Genomic DNA, 22,214 nt, shown 5'->3' with positions numbered 1-22,214 from the left:
CAGCAAACACACACACACACGGAGCACGGCTTCAGTGGTCTCCGTATTTTGCCCTCTTCCCTTCTTGAACATTAGCTTGTTATGTTGTTTGTGATGTTTCTATTTTCGCGAACATGGGGATTGGGAGAAAAAAAAAAAAAAATGCACATCCTCTGCCACAATGTATAGTTGGGAATAGTAAGCACACAAACAAAAAACAGCCCCGAACCACCTTCCCACTCGCAACTAATCCTCTCATGCCCTAATTGTGGGTGCAGTCACCCCAGATTCACTTCTTCAGGGGGAAAGAGAGAGAGAGAAAAAATAAAAAGGAGCTCAGGCTCTGGCTGAGAACAGACCACCCTGTCTTCCCCTCAAAACGATTCTCTTTGCCAGAAGACACCAAAACGGTAGGTGGTACTCTCTCTCCATTACATTTCACTTTTATCTCACTTCCCCTTTGCCTCTCCATCTTCCTGTCATTTCTCGCTCTTTTCACTCCCTCTCCTCTTTCTACTGTAAACCGCCTCAGGTGATTATGGATTGTGATGGTGGTGGGTGAGGAAGTCGGATGCCTGTCTTTGTTTCCCTAACACAGGTTTAATATATTATTACCCGCACAGCTGAGAACCTCTGTGAGACGGTTAACAAAAGGTTCGGGTTCAAATAAACCCTGAAACAAAACTGTGGTCAATGTGGTGCGGAAAGTAAGCGGGGGGCTTTCTTTGTGCCTCTGTGGTTAGAGCAGGTCTGCGTACCAGCAGCAGGATATGCAAGAAATCAAACAGACTCACTGGAGACACATTAAAACAGGCTATTAAACACTTTGGCATTTGATTTCTTTTAATCAAAGAGGCCATCAGTCAACTGAGCCGAATCCCAAACCGCAGGCCTCAGAAGAAGATGCTAGAACGGAGCCAGCGAGCGGTGGCTGGCTGTGTTTGGTCTGAACAGTGTCGCTACTGTTCGGGTGGCTGCATTGGAGCGACGCCAGTCCAACCTTTACAGCAAGCTCTCTTTCCTGTCTGGTTTTCTGTCACTCTCAGTGTGTCTATACGTCTGTCTCACACTCACCCGCGCTCTCTCTTTCAGGCACAAAACCAAGGTGCACATTAGGTGCTGGTGCTGCACATTTTGATGCTTGGCTGTCACTGTATCATTGTCTGGTGACATAAAGCGCAGTAAAGCACTGAGCAGTGATGAAGTGGAGAGGTTTTAAACCTGCGCTCACTGGCACATTTCTTGCCTTTCAACCAATGTCATTTGGAGAGTGTCATCATCCCAGTGTGAAAGTAGCCAACCCCCACTCCTCACCCAAAACACGGACGAGAGAAAGACAGAGAGACAGAAAGAGAGAGAGACAGAGAGACAGGGAGAGAAAAAGAGAGAGAGAGAGAGACTCCTCCTTGGCAGCACTTGCTCCATTATTCCGCTGGAGGCTTGATTAGACAGAGGATAATTTACGAGCCACTTCATTGCCAATTCAACGGCCACATCACCTGTAAATAATTGAAACCCTTCATGTCCATTCCAACATAATCATATCGCTATCATGTTAATGTATCCAGCAGGGCTGTCCTTTGGGTCAGGAGCAGGACTACTTTAAATCTTGGCCGACCTGTCTCCATAATTCTCCGGAGCAACACCCTCCAGCAAACAGAAAAAAAAAATAAAGATGAAGGACTGCACTGACAAATGATGAAAAATTGAAAAAACAGTAAACAAATACAAAGGCTTCTCAGCAAGGCAGCGGTGGGTTGCAGGTGGAGGGCACGCGTTTTGCTCTGGCTTGTTAATTATCTTTGCTTATGAAGCGGATAAAGACGATTCATCACCCTCTCATTTATTTATCAGTCAAGCAGAGATATCAAAAAAAAAAGGCTGCGAGATTCGGTGTGGAATAGCTATTACTGAGTTGAAGGAGACAAGGAGGACAAGAGAAATCAAACCCTCTGCTTTTAATTGCTGGGAATTGTATCGTCGTGGGAATTGTCTTCCTCAAACACTCTTAATTATACCCCTGTTAAAAAAAAATTGATGTTGAATTGATGGCTATTTTTCTTACTTCATTTTAAAAAAGTAATGAATATTAATTATCCAATTTGAAATGGTTCTCACCTTTCCGTTCGCACACTCCTCTCAAATGCGCACGACAAAAAAGAAAGATTTGAATAATTTATCAATTAACTTATATTTGAATTGATTAATTCACTGATGCAAAATTAATACATGGCTATTCTCCACATACCCACTCCATCCTCTCCTATCTTTAATGAAACAGTTAAAGCAGTAAGGGTCTCGCCTGTGGGCAGGGGTGTCGAGAGCTGGGGTGTCTATCTAATAAAAACCCACAGTAATTAAGATGTCTCATCCGAATCAACAGGCGAGCTATCTCCCAGACTCTGACAGGGAAGATATTCCCAGTTTTTTTCCATGCAGAGCGAGCCAGCGCTCTTTAGGGAGCGACTTTGAGTGGTTTGTTGACAAAAGCAAATCAAATTGCCAAGACGGCTATGAAGGGAGGGATTGAAATAAACTGTGCGGTTCAGCCAAAGGTCAAAGGTCAAATAAATAAAAGGGGCTGTGAATATCTGTAGGCTCTCTGTATTAGTGTGTGATGTGCTGTGGAAGGAAACCACTATTCGTTCTTGATCACTACATGATGAGGGGGCACAAGAGGTCAGTCCTGCCATTTGCTGTTTTTATACATTGAATTCTGCCACGTGGAAACTCATCATCCACTGTACTTCCTGTTCTGTGAAGCCCAGCCGGGGAGAAGAAATGGGACAGAATATGTGCCTGTGTGTGTGTGTGTGTGTGTGTGTGTGTGTGTGTGTGTGTGTGTGTGTGTGTGTGTGTGTGTGTGTGTGTGTGTGTGTGTGTGTGTGTGTGTGTGTGTGTGTTCCCATGTCGTGTCTGTTCTTTGCTGGTGAATCACCACGCTCTCTGGCAGCCATCCAGGAACTATTTTCTCCTTCTCTTTACATAATAGCAAACGGTATCACTGAAGCCGTGTGTCCTGTCCTGTCCTCTCTCCTCCTCTTGTACCACTGCCACTTCCTGTCCACCTTCCCCCAACCTCCGCCTTTCTGTAAATGTGGGAGCTTTTAAGTCCCGTTTTGTGCCCATGGTGCTAAGGTACACTCCGTGGGAATCGTGAGGTGAACAGTCAGGGTACATGCGTTCCCAAACCACACCCACAGCACAGAGGGGTAGATCCTAGGGTATGACATGAGGAGGTGCGTGGGACGGGAGGTTGCATTTGACTGAAATGCCCCCTAGATCTTCCCAAAGGCCCAGGATCCGGGATGCGCTACACCATATGCCTACAGGACAGCACCCAGCTGGGCATCGGGGTGTGACAGGCTGAAAATAACAGTAACAGAGACAGTCCTCACCGCACAGGCCAACATACGGACACTCAGCACCACCAGAGCAGAGTACCGAGGTGGAAGAGGAACAAGAGGTACAAGAGGGGGTGGAGAGCAGAGGGGGGCTGAAAATAGAAAATTAAGGTGGTGAAGGGAGAGGACTTTGTGGGGAGGGATAAGGGTGAGGAATGAGGCAGTGTGTCTGTGTGTTAAGTGTGTCATTGTGTGCGTGTTGTGTGTAGTAGAGATGTGTAGGCAGGGTTTAGTGTCTGGTATGCTCAGTGACTCAGGTGTGAATAATATGTTACGTCTACTTTATATGTGTGCATGTCTGTATGTGTGCGTGGGTATGCGTTTGTGTATGTGTGTGTGCGTGTGCGTGTGTGTATTTAAGAGAGAGAGAGCCAGGACAGAGAGCCCACAGTGAGGTTCTGGTATAGGACCGGTTGTCTATAGGTGTCTTGGTGGCTGAGGGTGTGCTCTGCTGTGTCTATGGCCCGCTCCATGACAGCCAGCCTGCACGCTGCTCACTGGTGCAGAAGCGCTAATTGAATTAAGTCTTTATTATCAGGCTGCAGAGGCAGCACTTCTCCCCATCTCGGCCCGCTTGGCTGACACTTTCTCCTTGAACACCTGCTTGACATCAACTTCCTCCTCTATTTATTTATCCTCCCTCTCCTGTGGCCAGCCACTGGCTGCACTCCTTTCTCCCCTCCACCTCCTCCTCCATATTGGCATACTGAGCGAGGCTAGGCCTGCTTGTTTATCTTGCTGCTTCGTCTGTCGGTGCTGCACAACGCTCCTCAGCTTGGATAACCTTAGCATCGCAAAGTAACTTTAACTTTAAGGTGCACAGCTGGTGCACTGACAGAAACATGCCCTATACACGTCAGTGACTATTACCATACAAAAATAATAAAAACGATGAATTCCTATAAATGAACTTGCCCTTCCTGGCCTTCATGAGCAGTCCTGGTGAGTGTGGAGGGAATAAAGGCGATAAAGCTAGATGATGTCCCGTGTTCTATTGAATAGTCTCCGGTGGGCGAGCTGGCCAAGGTAATATACAGCACCTTGGATGAGAACTAACATACATCTAGTCCCCTGTCCATTTCCACTAGCCTCAGGCTCAGGCTGCTTCCCTGGGCTCAGCTTGGGCATTACTTTAGAGGACAGACAAACAAGAGACACTATTAAGTTGGCTAGGAGTCTGAGGCCTAGGCACTTGGCCCAGCACTAGCTCTAATCTATTGACCGTTTGCATTCTCCCTCCCATGCCCCAAAACCACAGGACTTTTCTCTATCTGTCAGTTGAATCCATTGCTCACCTCTCTCCATCTCTATCTGCTGTTTATTCACTCTATTTTTCTCTTTTTTCACTCCCTCGCCCAGTGTCAGCTCAATCCCCCTCTATTCCATCTTTCTGCAGCTCCTTCGTCCGTTTGTGTAAATCCTCCCCCCTCACTTCTTCTCCTCCTCACCCCATCCATCACTATTCCTCCCATCTCCATGTCGTCCGTTCGTTTCTCTTATCGACATGTTTCCATTTTCTAAACTGCCCTCGCTCCATCATATTCACCCTTCCTTCGATGGCCATTTTTCATTTACTCTCTTTCTTTCAGTCTTACCTCGTGCTCTTTGGGTTCACCTCACTCCTGTCCTCTCCCTGTGCTTTCCCTGGTGGGCTTTATTTCACCCAGCCAGCATGGCCCCAGGTGGACATAGCTGTCCTTGTCAGGGCTTCTGACTGGGTGGGGGCGGCAGTGTCCTCCAGGGCCCAACGGAATGGGTCAGCCCGGGGAGAACTGTCACTATGCAGCAAACTAAACTTTTACCCATGACGACTTGGGGATAAACAACGGTTGTGAAGAATGACAAACATAAAAAAAAGATGAAGGCAATCACACCAGTTCTCCTCAACGAAAGTCTCTTCACATCTACTTGACATGTTGGCTTTTTTCACAACCGTGACTCCTTTCAGTGCCATATGTCCGACTATCTTTATCTCATTGTGATATTCTCTAGTACCTCTTTATATTTTATGATTTGGTTTCTATATGCGCTTCACTTTTACACACACTTTCTTTCTCGTTCTCTTTCTGTATGTCTCTCTCCCTCCTCTCCTGCTGCTCCTGTCCTTTTCCACTCTCCTCTGAAACTCCGCCAGCCAACGAGTGCCACAAAGCATTAGGACGAAACACTATCGGACGCCCTTCTCAGGCACATCCTACACATCAGCCCCCACTCGTACTCACACACACACACACACACACACACACACACACACACACACACACACACACACACACACACACACACACACACACACACACACACACACACACACACACACACACACACACACACACACACACACACACACAGACAGAAGGCCCACTACTTCCTCACACTATGTGCCAGACTAAGTGACAGAAGCAGAGTTTACACATAGGCCTGGGGAGGTCTTATTTGCAGTGGCAGACTCACCCAGATACCTCTACACACGATGCACACGTTATTCACAAGCCCTCCATCTTTAATTCAAAACACATACACACAGTTTCACTGGTAATTACACACACGCCATCTGAATACATTCATAAATTCCTGCACGTGTACATCCACCACGCAGCTCCTTTTTTTTTCCTTAAATGCGCAGTCATGCTCTCAGCAAACAGTCCTACCGTGTGCATACAAACAACATTTACATACACATATCTCTTTCACTCTCACTCTCACACAGTCCACACACATATCTCCGCAAATTCACAGGCTCCGTACACAATAGCAAACACCGTACACAATGGCAAACAAACAGTCATTAGTAGATTTCAGGCTGCCTCTCAGTTCTGCTCAACTCTGTTGTGTTGGTGTGCCCGCGCCTCTGGGGTGGCGCCGCTGCTGTAGGTTTTAATAAAAGCATTGTCTTTGGAAGCTGTCTAAAGGGACTCGGTTTCATTTTGGAGAGCTGCTGCTGGAGAGCTGTTTCTGTGGATGTGGGTGTGGGAGGAGAGAGGGCTATTGCGCTGGGACGTGGGAGCTGCTAGGTTCAGTGTCATTGTGGGGCCCTCCAAGGACTGGTGCTTATTGTTTGATAGTTTCAATATACAATAGTTGTGTGTATGTGTGAGCGTGCATGTGTGTGTTTGTATACGTGTATGCTTGTGTGTGCGGTGTTCTGTAGTCATGTAAGCACATGTGTAGATCGGAGTGTTCCAAACTTGTGTAGGAGTCGAAGCAAATGGCTGACACAGCCCACCACTATTTTCTCAAACAGCTGTAATAAGTCTTCTGTATGTTTGTATTTTATGCAAGACAGGAGATTAGGCAAATAAACACAAACACACAGAGAGCGATCTGGATAACAGGAGCAGAAGCACTCTCTCGGTTGTGTTTTGAGACGGGTTGCTGTTAAGGAGTCCTATAAAACAAACAAAAGAAAAAAAAGAAACACCAACGTGCAACTTCTCCACTCGTGAAACTGTGTGCCATTTAGGCGATGCTCAGGATAATGAGCTATCTCTATACGACACACAGGTGTCCATTAGCTCTTTGGGCTGACCAATCTGTGACACCCTCCAGCCAATAGTTTCTCCATCTGTCAGCATACAAACACCTCCGAAAAGGCCCCTCCAGGAGACATTTGTGTCATTTATGATGGACAACGAAATGCCTGCTCTCAACAGGAGCACAATGTAACGCCCATGATGAGGCCAAATCAAATGTTATTGTCTTGATTTGGAACTGCAACGTTTCTCTGCAACATCCTTCTGTTTTTCGCTCTCCTCCCACAGGCACATTCAGATCCCATCAGCTGGAGCAACACGGACACATCTTTAAAAAGGCAAAAGGAAAGATCCAGTACGGCAATCTCAGAGGATGCAGGGGAGGAAAATCCTAATTGTCCCTTTAAGTGTGTTCCCTCCCGTGGAGTGAAGGTGCGGGGTAACGGCCATCTTAAATCACAGCCTGGCCGCGGCCTTCATTAAAGCCATAATGCCAGGCTCTCCCTTTAATGGAAATGGAAGCCAGCGAGGCTGTGGGTGTAAATTAAAGTGTAAAGCCCGAGTAGGGAAAGATTTCCCCAGCTCTGACAGGTGCGGCCTGAATTAGCTGTAGTGCTGTTCAAGCAGTCAGTGGGAGAACACTGGTATTGATTTTAAGCACTGTTGCACTTCCTATCTGAAAGGGAATGTGTATTACTAGAGCTAGGCACATCAATCACTCAGCATTCCACCACTCTCCCCTGGCATGCTTCAGATTTTGAGACGATAAACAAACAGAAACAGACCCAAACAGAAGACAGCGTTGGCTGCACGGTTACTGTATGTGCCTGGCTGATGTGCACGAGCATTAGCCTGGTAAAGTACATCTGTGCATGCATGTAATTGCTCCACTTCATCTCATCTTGGTTGTGTTGACAGGATGCCATCTCTATTCAGGGCATGTCCTGCATCGCGTGTCACCTTGGTCAAACAGCTGGCGTCAGCTCCGTGAGCTCTGGCTGCGGCCCGCTCCCATGTTTACGACCTGCATGTGTCAGAGTTGTTACAGGCGTGCGGTGCAGCCATGCAGTGTGGTGCCTCTCCGTGTATGACCCTGCTGCTTATCTCTGCCTCCCATCATGCCCCGCTGACCCCGTCTACAGGCTCTGGCAGGGGGAGAATTAGCCTACTTAGCCTATTCCCCGCAGGGGTCAACCCTCGCAGACACGCAGTCAGCGCACCCACAATCAGACGAGCCCACACACCCACTCACACTCACAAAAAGGACATGTGTTGACAAATGATAACGCAGCATTTAACCACAGGTGTCCCAAGTTTGACCTTTCACCCGTGACCTTGGGCAAAAAGCTTTTCATATAGTGGCCAGCCATCAATCAGACCCCATCAATCACACACATACATATGCCGCACCCTTTCAACCCCCCCACCCCCCCCCCTCTTCTCGCCCAAACATCCATCACTACACTCTACCCTTTCACTGACGTCTGGTAAAACACAAACACTTCACAACATCTCCCCCTGCCTCGCTTGTGCCGGAACACACACACACACACACACACACACACACACACACACACACACACACACACACACACACACACACACACACACACACACACACACACACACACACACACACACACACACTTCTTGTCCTGAAACGATGGCTCCTCTAAAACATGGAATGTGTTGTTGTGTTGTCAGGTCATCTGCAGGTGTACACTAGAGGCTGCTCCCCGGTGACACGTTTACTGGGATATCAGCACCTGCACTGAGACATGACATGGGGTTGAAATCCCCGAGCACAGCAGCAGCTGAGACCACGGCATAACAGACAGCCAGTGTTGACAGACTGAGGCCATGAGCATCCTGAGGACCATTTGTTTAGAAAGTGACTGGATCAGAAATCCCTCACTCGAGTGTCATTTTAAGGCTGTTTCACGCTGGGGGATGCCACCCCTCTGACATTTGTAATGCTTTAGCACCTGTCAGAGCCTTTTTTCTTTCCCTTTTATATTTAATCCTAAATGTCATTTACCATACTACGGCAAAATAGCAGCCCCTTACAGTATGTTCTGGAGAGAGTATTAAAACGGGTCTAACACCAATTATGCAAGCCCAATCTCATGATTAAAATAAGCCTGACATTAGTTTGTTTTAGTGAGTTGGAGTAGCGGCTTCGGGGAAAGGGGGCATTCTTGATAAAAAAAAAACAGGTGAGCTCAGTGCTCTTTTGGCCGATGCTCCATAATTACACCAGAGAACATATTCTAATTGGCAGTGTCTTTATGCAGGACTATTATCAATGTCCCTCCGAGGCAGTGGAAGAGAGGAGGGATGGGGAGAGGGATGTGAGGAATGGGTTCTATGTCAGTGAGCCCAGGGTCCATTTACACATGCATGAGGACAGCTATTAATGTCGGCACAGCAAGTCCGGCTCACACAAAAAGAGGCAGACATTTTTAACATATTGAGCCGATTCCAAATGGATGAACATGTAAATTTTAGTTAAGGAGATACTTTGTGAACAGACTGCACTCGCTGTAGCGAGAGAGGAGATTGTGTGGTCTGACAGTGCAACATTAAAATAGACAATACAGCAGAGGCCAAGGGCGTCAATCCCTGCGCTGTCCAATAAAAAGAAATAAGCTGCAGCGACTCAGACAAAGACCTGTTCGTCTGCTCCTGTCAGATGTAGAGGGATGCTATTACACAGCCCCATGCATTATTAATTATCATTCTACATAATGACATCACACAGCAAATGCAGCCACTAAACACAAGTGTTTGCTGACGTTAAATTTCTTCTGTGTGTGTTCCCAATTTGCCATAAATATATCGGTGTACATTAAAGGAAATGATTCAACTGCAATACTGGCTTCCCTATTCTACTTCAAATATAACAGTAGCTCTTGGCATTTTGCTCCATGAGGGTGTAACGTCTGACCCAAAAAATACAACTTCCAGCTTCCAACAGTGTCATTAGCCGAGTGGTGAATGTGCAGACAGATAGGGACATATTAACATAGCATTCAAAGGAGATGCTGCACCAGTGCATGTTGTGTTAATTAACTTGCTAAAAGGCAGTTATTAGTCAATTTTAATATTCTATCATTTATTTGCAAACGGTAAAGTTTTTCTCAACAGCCATAAGCAGCCTGTAACACTAAACATCCTGCACTGAACTTGAATGAGCTTGTGCATAAGGGAAATGGTCGTGAAGAGAAAAAACATGTAAAGCCAAAGATTGAAATTATGGCACCCTGAATGTCATACTTTCAGGGCTATGAATTTTAACTTGTGTTTTAAAAAAGGGCAGGAGTGTAATTGTCTTACCTTGTTTTAGGGGATGTCGTTAGCCATTCTTCATGCTTTTCAAATGTTATCAAGTAAGCTGCGATCTCCTGTGAAAAAGAGAAGAGAGGAGAGAGGAAGGGAGTGAGGCTTAGGTATGTCATCTTTAATCACTGTTCTCTGGTGTTTGTAATACATCGGTGAGACTGCTTCATTGATATTCAGACAGTCTAACCAGCAGCACAAACACGGCGGAAAACGGAAACAGGGGCAGAGGCTGGGAGCTCAGGCAGGTAAATGAAGACTGGTAAAGGCAAAGTGAAAGACGTGAAGTGAAATCCAGTGGAGGTCAGATCATCATCCGAGACCATCTTTGTTACAAAAGCTTTGATCAGGTTTCCCTCGGAGGACATCAAGGTGCTCTCGGAGAGATTGACGCCTCAGTGTTTGAGCGCGAGCAGCTTTTAACATTTTTGGTCCGATACTCCCCCAAATCCGTTTGATCTGCCCTTGACACTCCTCCATGGATCAATCCTCTCTTTAACCTTTGAATAATAATTACACGCCAGTCTCACAATATTGACATGCACGTGTACTGCTACTTCACAAAAAGCCGTGGATCCTTTTGAGTCAGTTGTGCACAAAGTCATGCTACAGTCACTGAAGTAAAAAAAAGAAAAAGAAAGAAGCCTAAACTGCCACTGGCATAAATAGAGATGCTTCAAACACTTTCATGTTTCCCATGCTCGCCCTGCCTACATCAGTCTGAGTCTAAGGGGCAACACGCTCGACCATACCTGTCTATTTTCTCACCAAACTAATGGGCAGAAATAAAAGCACTATGAATGCTGGTAGACAACCTAATGATTACCAGCGACAGCCGGCAATTCACTCTTCAGCAAGAACATTTGTTCAACCTGCTGCCGTCGTCATCTTTTTCAGTCACCAAGGAGGATGCGCGTCCCTCCTCACGCCTGAGTGTCAACAAGCCTTTAAGTATGAATATGGTGTTCAAATATTGTCTTGTTCGGTCGGAGGCTTTTGGTTTGAGAACAGTCTCCTGTGGGACTTTGTGTTGTTACTTTGCGAGTCCACACGGGGCAATAATGTCTCCAAAAAAACTCTGGCTTTCATCCACAGCAGAAATTGGAAAAATATGAGACATGTGTGGCGGCACAAAGAGACCACAAAAACCGAGCCAACCTTTAATTTATTTATTTATTTTTTGTCCCCTTTGCTTCCTTCTTTTCTCATGACACAGACTCTCACACACACACACACACACACACACACGCACACGCACACTGTAAAGTATGCGCCGCAGCAAGACGGCCCCCGTTGGCTCATCAAGGCTGTGTCACAAGTTTGACCTGGCACCGAGACACAGCACACTGGTGATAGCCCACAGGGATGCTGCAGGGTACTGCGTTGTGAGGGGTTCCCAGGCTGGCAGGGGTCCCACCAGAGAGAGGGGGGGTGGTAGCATGACTGGCACTCTCGCCTCCAGGTGCAGGCTGGGAGATAATGCTGCGTTGATTAACTTCCTGTTCTCCTGCCATAACGACCGGAGGCAGCGAAGCCTTGACAAGATGGAGTCTTGAATTAAGAAAAAGATAGGAAGGGGATGTGGCTGTCAAGAGGAGCTCAGGGCTGCTACTGTCCTTTATTCCTTCTGATGACAATAAAAAAAAAAAACTCAAAGACAATAAAGAAGTGAAAGTACGATAGTAGATATTGTCCAAAACCTTTTTTGATGGAATCTGCGATGAAATAAACTTGTTCTATAGAATTTCTGAGGCACATGGAGGAAGTGTAATGTTAAATGTGTCAACAACAATTACAATGTTCACTAGCAAGGAAGAAATAATGCTGCTGGGGTCACCATAAAGTTTCTGCTCTGCATACATTTGTCAGTAAATTAGACTAACAGAGCAGTGATTAGATTAATCCCTGCTATTCTGTGTTCATTTTAGGAGGATAAACGGCGGCGGGAAGCTCCTTCAGTGACCTCGGTGCCCGTTAGCACACAGCCCCTTCCATCACTCCTGTCTTTAAAATCGAGCCACAGCCCCAGCCTCAGTGGCAGAGGATAAAATAGCGGGCCGCACGGTCTCGTTTTTAAAAAAATAAATAAAATAGAAGCGAGCCTCTACCTCTGGCTCTCTGCACACCCCTCCCACTCTGAACAGATGCCAGGGATTATTCCAACCCCCCGACCAACCATAAAGGTGCAATAATCTTATGGTGAGGAAACAAACAAAAACAGACGTGCAGCCATTAAACAGCTGCAAAGAGACAAAGTCTGCATGGGCGGCATAATGAGAGGCTAGCGTGCGTTCAGGTTGAGCAAACACGCTTGCGGGTTAGTGCGAGCGAGTTGGAGGGGGAAGCGGGAAAGCGGCGTGCTGAACGCTGATGGTGTATCAAAGTCAAACCAGCAGCTGTCAATGGGCTTTGGACTCTATCTGCTGACCTTACTGCCTCTGGCCCGATCTCCGTCACTGGGGAAATATTCAGAGAAGCCTCTCTGTACACACAGCTCCTACCTCACTCCCTCTTTTAGGTCAGAGCCCAGCTCATGCAAGGCTGTTTGTATTTCCATCCTTTATGCCTCAGCCCCCCCACTGATGTGATCCTCTCTGAGGTTTTATCTCCAGGTGCTGTTTAGATATACTGTAGCTGTACAGGCTGCATTCTGCACAACTTCTATAACCACAATCTCCCTCCCAAACCCAATCTAAATAAATAACAAACAGCAAAGGCTAGCAACGAACCAGAGAGTGAATATAACTCCACTAATTGACACGGTGGCTAAAACAATAAGGGGGCCCTTCGTTTTCCTGGGGAACGAACAACCCAGAGCTGTTTGTTGTAAGCCAGCCATCTCATTTGTTTCCTTTGTCTCTGTAAAAGCTGCGACAAACCGTTTGCAGAGGGGGCCAGCCCAGAACATGACAGAGGAGTCGAGCGGTTTCAGAGCTGACGGAGATGGAGAGGCGAGAGTGTTTGTGTGTGTTCCCCGTCTACTGTCGACTACAATCACAGCGTCTGATTACTGGTTACCTGCCTGAGCCTGGCACGTTATTAACATACTCTTCAGGACGCGTCATTCCTTTACTCATCAGTGTGTCTCCCCTCTGGTTCTCTCTTCTCATAGCCTCCACACACACACACACTCTCCTATTTGACTCTCACTCAATGTAATTTTTTTTTCCTCCCCGTTCCCATAACCGCTGAGGTGAAAAGGAAAGCCACCATAAGAACATTTTCATTTTGAGATGACTGGCTTTTACTGTCTCGCCTTTTTAAATTATATTTTCACTCTGGAGGTACAACATTTTCTCCAGAGAGAATCAGCTTTTGAAATGTATACCTTTATGAAATTGGAGATGACACAAACATATTCATCCCATTTCACTTCTATGCACCAAGGAAGCGAGATGTGGGAGCAGGGGAGAGTCAAATCTAAACACTGTTTGACTTATTACACATTTTGATTGTCTTACAATTTGTTGCAATCTGAATGTTTCAGGAACAAATGTTTCTAGTCCGAATTGGAGGGATTACATTCGACAAAGGGGTCTGATCCAGCCTGCTCGACAATTCTTACACACAAAAATGCAGCTTAGAAATACCAACACAAATTGTCATGACCACTATTAATTTTTACATTAAGTAGATTTATGTCCTCCAGGCTGGTCCCTCCTGGTTAGTTCACAGTCAAGAAGAAGGAAACTGATTTATAGGAATTATGTGTCAACGCTCACAACTTCATGTCCGAGAGAAATGGACACACAATTAAGTAAAACACAAAGACAAGCTAATTTATTTAGTTTGCAATTTAACACCTAATTCGGACGGAGAATTTTTGAAGGAGTGCCTTATTGCTGCTGAGGAGCTGCTAGAACCAGAGAGGGTGAAATAGTTCCTAAGTGAATCAGGCCTGCAATGAAACAACAGGTAACAAATGCTGCCCAACTTGCCATTGTTGTGAAGAGGACTACTGCTGAGTTTGATACGAGGGAGAAATGACTGTCTTAAAAACACGGTGTTATAAAAGATGAGGATTCTTTTTAGCATGCTATTTTGGCTGGAATCAGCTTCGTAATCATCACTACCATCTGACATCAGATGCCTCTGCAAAAAGAAGCAGTTCCTGCCATCACATCAGAGAAGTTATTGTGATATAGTTTTGAATTGCCCGCAAAGGACGGCCTCTGATAGGAAAAAGGTTTCCCACCCATGCTTTAGACCCCACCCTTCCAGTCAAACATGACAATAGTGTTTGATGGAGATTCTTCACGGTGCAGTCACTGTCCCCTGGATAATATGAGGCTGGATTGTTTTGCCTCTCTCTCTCCCTCTCTACCAGCTTTGATTAATGGGAGTGAAGAGAGGTGCTGAGAGGACAACGATGCAACATTTGGATGACAGACCTGATCACTTGAAACAACTGTTGCCGTTCCATTAGAAGGAGAAATTGGTGTCTTTTGGCATTATCTCAGGACGCATCAGACACCTGTCTCTAAACACCATCCATAATGTCTCCCCCCTCCTCCTGCATCCACGTTGCATTTTAACTGACAGAACATGACGAGCGGGAACGATCCAGAGCTCGGAAGCACACTTCCTTCTTTGCCAAGCCTCCATTAAAATACCAAAAGTTCTATCATTGTCTGGGAATTTAATTTAGTTTTTAAAACCTACATTTTAGATACACACATTATGTAAATCCAGAGCAATGACTTATTCTCCATGAGCTCAGCCATTTAAAACCTCTCTTCACCACCAAAAAAAGACAATTACAGTATATGTTTGTCCATTACAGTATTATTCCAGTTACACTGCGTGCTCTAGTGACACTAATGAAAAGGCATGCACTTAATGAATAGCAGTATTAGAAAAACTAACTTTAGCAACAGTATTGATTGCAGTAAAAGCTCGAGCTAATGAAATGAATATGAGAGAGCAGGAAGATGTGAAAGAATAGATGGAGCAAAGTCTAGTTAGAGAGCAGAGCACAGCGCCTCCAGCCTGCCTCGTGGTGAGGTCTGGGGAATGCATCCTCAAAGCTTTGACCTTGCCCTGGCACTTGAAAGCAGGAAGTGGATGAGAGGGGGCTGAGGGAGGGCTACGGTGAGAGGAGCCCTCCCTGATGACCTGGGTTTTGCTGTGGAGTGCCAGGTCATCTGATATTTCCTCCAGGGCAGCCCAGGAAACCAACCTGCCCAGGGCAAGGCACAAATGGACTGGTGTGGGTTTTTGGGGGGGAAGGCGGTGGAGGGCTAGGGTTAGGAGGGGTGTACTGAAGCTCCAGGTTATCACGAGATTACACCAGGAAAAAAAATTCAAATGCAATTAGACACAGAGGAGATAGAGATAGGTACTTGAAGGAGGGATGGAGAGGGAGGGCGAGAGAGCTATTGAAAAGGAGGATAATCAAAAAGGAGAGAGGAGGAACAAAGTTTAGCTTTTTTTCCCCCATGACAATGATTAATGCATTTAAAACAGGAGAAGCGTGAAGGTATGTTGATTAAAAAAAAGTGCGCTTCGGTTCGATTCTGCAAGCAAAGGCGCCTTCGCTGAATCATTTTTTTTTGTTTTTTTGTTTATACTTCATGAATTCTTAATGCACAAGCAATAATGTATCACACACTGTATCTATGTAATCTCATATGGCCATATTACTCTTTTAAGCTGGGGGAAAGTAGTGAGGTGGAGTGAATCTGCTTTAGCAAGATGCAACCTCCAGCTAGCCTTTAAGATTATTTGAGCACGGCCCCATAATAGGATGCAGTGGATATGCTATCAAGACCAATGGTCAGAGGAGAGAGAGAGGGTGGGAGAGAGAGAGTGAGTGGGGTGAGACACAGAGGAGAGTGAGAGAGTTGGAAAAGTAAAAAGTAAGCAACAATAGAGTATGGAGCTGTTGACAGCTGCACTTGGCATCTGTTGAAGAGAAATAAGGCTGCTCTACGAGTCCCGGCTGTGGGTTAAAAAGATGCCCTCTCCAGCACACTGCTCATTAAGACCTGCAGGGGGCTTCCCAGTGATGCCCGTGCTGAAAGGGAGGGGTGGAAGTCACACTGTGTCCACTCTGTTGTTCCATTGTGAGCGAGCAACAGAGTAGTTCTGCTGTAGCTTATTCACAACCACACACCCCCCCTGTGTTTTGGCAACTGATGAACAGATCGATTATAAAGAAAGAGAGAGAGAAAAGTGCATCATCACAGCTGAACAAAATACTGTGAAGGAACACATCACAGTCAGTATAGCTGCTTAACACCCATTATACACCTTAACCACAAAGGCCTTTCCGTGTGTTTAAAACAAAGGATTTAGTTCAGTTTCTTCGCTGAGCTTGCTACGTGCTTCCTCTGCTCCTGCGGTCCGACTCTGTCTTGCCATACAGGAAGTGGGATGAGGGAGACAAGCCGTCCACTGCCCTACATTATACATAGTTCTGGGATCAATTTGGCATTGATCCTGGATAGCTTAGATGTTTTCCAGTAGCTGGTCAATGCTTCTCTTCACATTTCTGCTTGGCATGCTGGTCATAAGACTGTTCTGAAAAAAGGAGACATTTTCCTGGGGAGCCTCCTCCTCTCGCTCCTCAGCGCTGCACGGCTCCCTGCTCCCACAATCAATGTTACCACAGCAGCTGCTCAGCCAGCACTCTCCTTTTTGTTTACTATATCACTTCTATACACTAAGTACTTTCATACAAGCGGAAGATAATAAGCGTGAAAAGTGGAGGAAGAGGGGTTCTTTCCCCCGTGGGGTGAATTGTTTTACATAAAAATTGCACGGAGACGTTTGATAAATATAAAAATTATGTGAAACACAACTTCACTATCAACAAATCTTACAGCAACACTAATGCTCTCGCCATTATCACTGAAATACATAATTAGAGAATATAGATTTTTATCAGAATAAAGGCATTGCCTCCTTTTAGCAGAGTAACAAACAATCTGTAAAAAAAAAAAGTAAAAATTACGCATTAAAAGGCTTTCCAATAAAAATTTGTTTTAAGCTATGGATTATAAAAACAGGTAAAGACACCCATTTTTTACCCATCTGTATATATGTAGAGAACGAGTGTTCAAAAACTGGTCAAGACTCTAATGAGGATTCTAAAGCAACAGACTGAAATGTGGAATACATTATGCCAATAAACTTTACTTTAATGTCTGTGATATTGAGTTTTTATCTGTGAAAAAAATACAAAAACAGAAATCCCATTCTGCTGTACTCGGCGAGGTCTCCCCCTCCACCTCCTCTGCCTCAGAATAATAAGCTGCAGCTGTGTACTGATGTGAAAACTGGACACACAGAAAGAGATAGAGACTCGGACCAAGAGGGAGCTGTCATGAAGCAGGATTGTTTTGGCTCCTGGTGCCATTGCTACTGTCTCAAGCGTTTGCTGAGTGGATGTAATTATTTGGCCTTGAAGGACGACAATGGTCAGCTACTGCCTCCCATACTGCAACAACTCAGGAGGGCCCCGCTTACTTGTAAAGGATTTTGTGTGGAAAACGCCTCTGTGCACACATCCTGTATGTGGTTTACAGTGGGGAAGCAGCAGCAAAGACGGTTAAAGATGAGAGAAGGGGAAACGCAGAGAGATTAGTGTATAACACCATGTAAGATGAACCTGGAAGACTCACAAGGAGGGTTTATGTAGAAATAGATCATGTGTAAGTGTTGGACGGCTGAATGAGAGTTGAACATAAAGTTGACTGAGATAAAATACATCTTTTCCAGCCATAATTAGGCAGCATTGTGACCCTGTGGTTGATGCTATGGATGTTTGTGTGTCTGCTGATGTAAAGCCCATTTGGGACCTCCTACAGCTTTACCCTTGAGAGATGTGTCTCGTGTAATGATTCTATTACACCTCTTTTTCTTCTATCGCTCCCTCCCTCCCTCAAATCCCTCCTTCCCCTCGGGCTTTAACTTCTGGCAAGACTTAGGAGACGTGTTGAGGGCTTGGCAGAAATATATAGCACTACATTAGCGAACGGCGAGGGGATGTGTATGTGTGCGCACGCTAAACGCATTGTGGCGCGCTACGGGGCGCGGCGGGAAGTGGCCAGGTTCACTTCCTGGCGCCCCGTGGCTGTCTGACCTCTGGCGTCCGCGCTGCATGTCCTCTTCATCATCTATGCAGCAGGATGTCTGTTCCCCCCTGCTGACAGCCCAACCAAGGAGAACGGAGAGTGGCAGAGCCTCCATGATGCTGACCTTACCCCAGCTCCACTGCAGAGATTCCAGGCTGTTACCCCACTCTGCTGCTGAACTTTTTTCCCCACTCAAACCCAACTTCTGTCCACCAAAAGATGAAGGAAAGACCTGCAGGAGCGGTCAAAGTTATTAGAGGAGGTGGATCTCCTCTGGGTCTCCGCTCTTTCTAATTTTTCACTGTATGTCTTCTATTTGACAGATGCTCTTGTTTTTGTAGACAGCAGATATTGAAAGCACGGTGTCAGATTGTACAGCCAACAGCCGGCAGGTCTGTTTGAGTCCTAATGTAATTTCACAATTTGATGGAGAGTGCAGACATAAATGCTACATTTGTTGCTTTCTTATGCTTTGTGCGAGAAAGATATTGCAGTGGAAAGTCCACTGAGAGGGCATTAAATGTCATCTAAATATAATTGAGGTGTGATTTCCCTCCCTCTGTGGAGACACTGTAAGAATCTGGGCTCTATCTCCTCAAATATCACCCAAATTTCCCCAAAAGTCAAGGAGCGATGGCGTCGTGTTTAAATTAAGTGACAGTGGAATGCAGAAGGTCACCATATACGCTTCATACTAATCACATGACGTCAGCTCTCACGTTAAAACCCCTGCAGGACATCCAAAGACGGGAGGAGAAACAAGGAGAGTCCCCCCCCTCTTCCTTGAAAGGCGCAAATGAGCAGGAGTTCTGTCTCGTGTGAGCCTGTGAGTCTGTTTATTTCAGGCTCCAGAATCAATTAATGCCCACATTATCCTCTGAATTCCACTATTCACTGCAGCCAAATGACTGGGGCACCGTTGCATGAAACCAATTTCTAACGTTCAATCCGAGACACGCCCCAGGACCACATAGAGGTCTTCCTTCAAAACTGCAGCCATCATTTTGACCATGGAGTCATGCATGTGTCCCTGTGAGCATATGGAGGACATATCTGTATGTGTTTGCATAAGGAGCCTTGCTGAGAATATGTGGAGTTATGTTGAGATTACCGTTTCTTCCTGACTAGAGTGAAAGCGCTCTTAGACACAAAAAAGCAGGACATTCAGACCAGCGAACAAATTGCGATACACAAACTAAAGCCTCCTCACTGTAGCAAAGAAAAGAGGAGACGGAAGCAAAGGCAAGAAGGGAGGAGGGGGTGGAGGTGGAGGAGGAGGACAGAGCCAGGCAATGAAACAGACTGAAGAAGACGCAAATTATGTGTTAAAGGGCAAAATGTTATGTCTTTAATCGACTACAGTATATGTCGTGAAGAGAAACAGGATGAAATATTGAGCCCACACTGTCTTGTTCATCCACAGAGAGCGACACTCTCCACCCGAGAGAGAGCGAGAGAGACAGAAAAGACATGAAGACAAGACTGAAATTCCACCAAAGGGATGGCCAGATCTCCCGCTCAGGCCAATTAGCCGGCAGAAACTCTTTTTTTCCCCGACTACTCGTCAGCATGAAAGGATCAGCCTTTGTCTGTCAGAATCATGCCTTTATCCTTTATTGCTACTTCCTGTGTACAGTCTGTAAGGCAGGCAAACACACACACACACACACACACACACACACACACACACACACACACACACACACACACACACACACACACACACACACACACACACACACACACACACACACACACACACACACACACACACACACATTTAATTCTTAAATGAACAAGTTACATTCCTGCAACTCCCTTTCTGTTCCTGTCATCTCTCGGTACGCCTGTCAGCACACACAAGTCCAGCCAGACCACACGCACGCACACACACATGCACACATACATGCAAGCAAACACTGGCCGTACACGCAGGCAGAAACATGCAGTATCAGTCAAATCCTCATATGAACTGCTCTCATTTTATCTCATCTCAGCTGCTGCCATCTCGCTGACTGATGTGATTGTTAGTTCTGGAGGAGGGCTCTCTTTAATTGAAGTGCGTGTATGTGTTTGTCTCTATATAAATGTGTGTGTGTGTGTGTGTGTGTAGATATCTGTCCAGTGCATCGCCCGGCCATGGCTGGTATTGTTTGGCCTATCAGACAAACTGTCAAGTGTTCTTCCTCTCTCTCTCTCTCTCTCTCTCCGTCTCTCTTGGCTCTCTGCCGCTTTGTGTTCATGTTACAATAACGGGAAAGTGGGACTATGAAGGTCACAGATGCCTGAAGTCAAACCAGCTTGCTGCTATGCATGTTGCGTCCCCCCCCCCACCCAACAGCATACCCCAACATCCATGTAACACTCACCATTCACATGAGCTCCAGGCAATGATGCTTCACACCACTAACCACCACGTTCAAGGTCATTCTCACCAAACTGAAGCGATATCAAAAACTACATCTCTGCATCTGTATACGTTGCACTTGCACTATGTTTTCCACTGAGCCAACTTTTCCTCAACTTTCCTGCCTCTATCTGCATACTCCCATCTGCCTTGTGTGCATTATCAGTCTCACATCTCTCCCCTCTAAAAGTTTGGCCCATTGAGAGAAGAGGCACAGGCTGCTCTTTGTGAAGGCTGCTCTCTGCAGACGGTGGGGAATCGATCAACCAGACGCTCCAATGGCCTGCTCCTTTGTGAGCCCAGTCTGGCTGTGTGCAGCTTTCCTCTGTTTATCTCCCACACGTCGCTCGCTGGCTACATGCTCTTAATTAAACATGCCGCACGGCTATTAATTGTCAACCAGATTCAATTTGTTCCCCGGGCACGCTGTGAAAGGGCCTCTCCTCCCAGAACAAAGGTGTCCGAACAGCCATGTCAGAGTTGAACAAAAAGCCCAAGGCATCACTTCTATCTCCAACAGCCTGAGCTGCTACAGCTCACAGGCAGCCATTGAATGAGGTGTTGTCCCGGCAGGTTTCCAGACAGGTGTTCAAGAGGTGTTCAGAGAAAACCGTCTTGTACATTGCCACACAATCTTCTTTTTTTTCACTCTGTGACATTTGGGCAGAGACAAAGTACTCCATCAGAATTTAGCAGCTACACCTTTGCAAGCTGCCATAATGCCTTTACCTGCACCAACACGCATTAGATAAAATACTCTAAATCAACCTCGTTTTTTTATCTTGTTAGGGTCGTTTTTTTGTGGTTATTTTTGCATGGGAACGCTTTTGAAAAATTGTGGAAACAAATAAATAAATAACCCAATGACTGCTGAGATGAATCTGGGAGTAAGCAGCTGCCAAGGCATAATATAATTCATGGCGATGCATCAGTGTTACTGGAGACTGCTCCAGCATCCAGCCAGAACCCATAGAGCCAGGTGCCAACACATCCATCCCCTTGCAATTCCCTCATCCGTCCCATCTCTCAGTCACTCCAGCCATCACCCCAATCAATGCTCCCTTACCAGAATCCTAAAGCTCAGGGCCCTGGTTGCTGCCAAGGAGGCCTGGCTGACGCTATTGTGTCACTGCCTAAACCCCACAACGATAAACCAGCCCCCTCTGTGCCTCCTAAGTCACAGGGAACAGATGCCAAACCAAGAGCTGTCCATATACACCCACAAAGGTCTCGTAACCACAGGGTCTCAAAACAACTGATTCAGTCACACAACAGCGCCTGCAATAACAGTCCAGGTTTAAAGCCCAAAACTTACCAACCTATATACTAAAGCAAAAGAAAAACAACAATTTATTGTGTCCACAAATAAAGCAGGATTGTTGTAGCATTGTGGAATATACTATTGTGTGGGGAGCCTTGTTCAAACACTGTGTTGTGGAATTTTTAATGAGAGATAGGCGAAGGTGCAGTAGCATATAGAGAGAGATCTTTTCCCCAGCGTGCATCTGTGCCTGCCTTTTCAGCAATCCCAATA

General features: G+C 46.0%; 1 protein-coding gene across 11 annotated transcripts in view; it reads right to left on the bottom strand.

Moving 5' to 3' along the window:
- camta1a (calmodulin binding transcription activator 1a) overlaps positions 1-22,214 on the bottom strand; it is a 281,924-nt gene that overhangs the window by 147,276 nt on the left and 112,434 nt on the right. For all 11 annotated transcript variants that reach the window (XM_034591547.1, XM_034591548.1, XM_034591552.1 and 8 more), the window contains one exon: positions 10,193-10,260. In XM_034591547.1, the coding sequence (XP_034447438.1) occupies positions 10,193-10,260 (68 nt within the window). The remainder of the gene's footprint in view (positions 1-10,192; positions 10,261-22,214) is intronic.

The sequence above is a fragment of the Hippoglossus hippoglossus genome, chromosome 7 (assembly GCF_009819705.1).
Source record: "Hippoglossus hippoglossus isolate fHipHip1 chromosome 7, fHipHip1.pri, whole genome shotgun sequence".
NCBI lineage: Eukaryota > Metazoa > Chordata > Actinopteri > Pleuronectiformes > Pleuronectidae > Hippoglossus > Hippoglossus hippoglossus.
The sequence above is the reverse complement of the archived record's forward strand: the minus strand, read 5'-3'. Positions and strand labels throughout refer to the sequence as shown.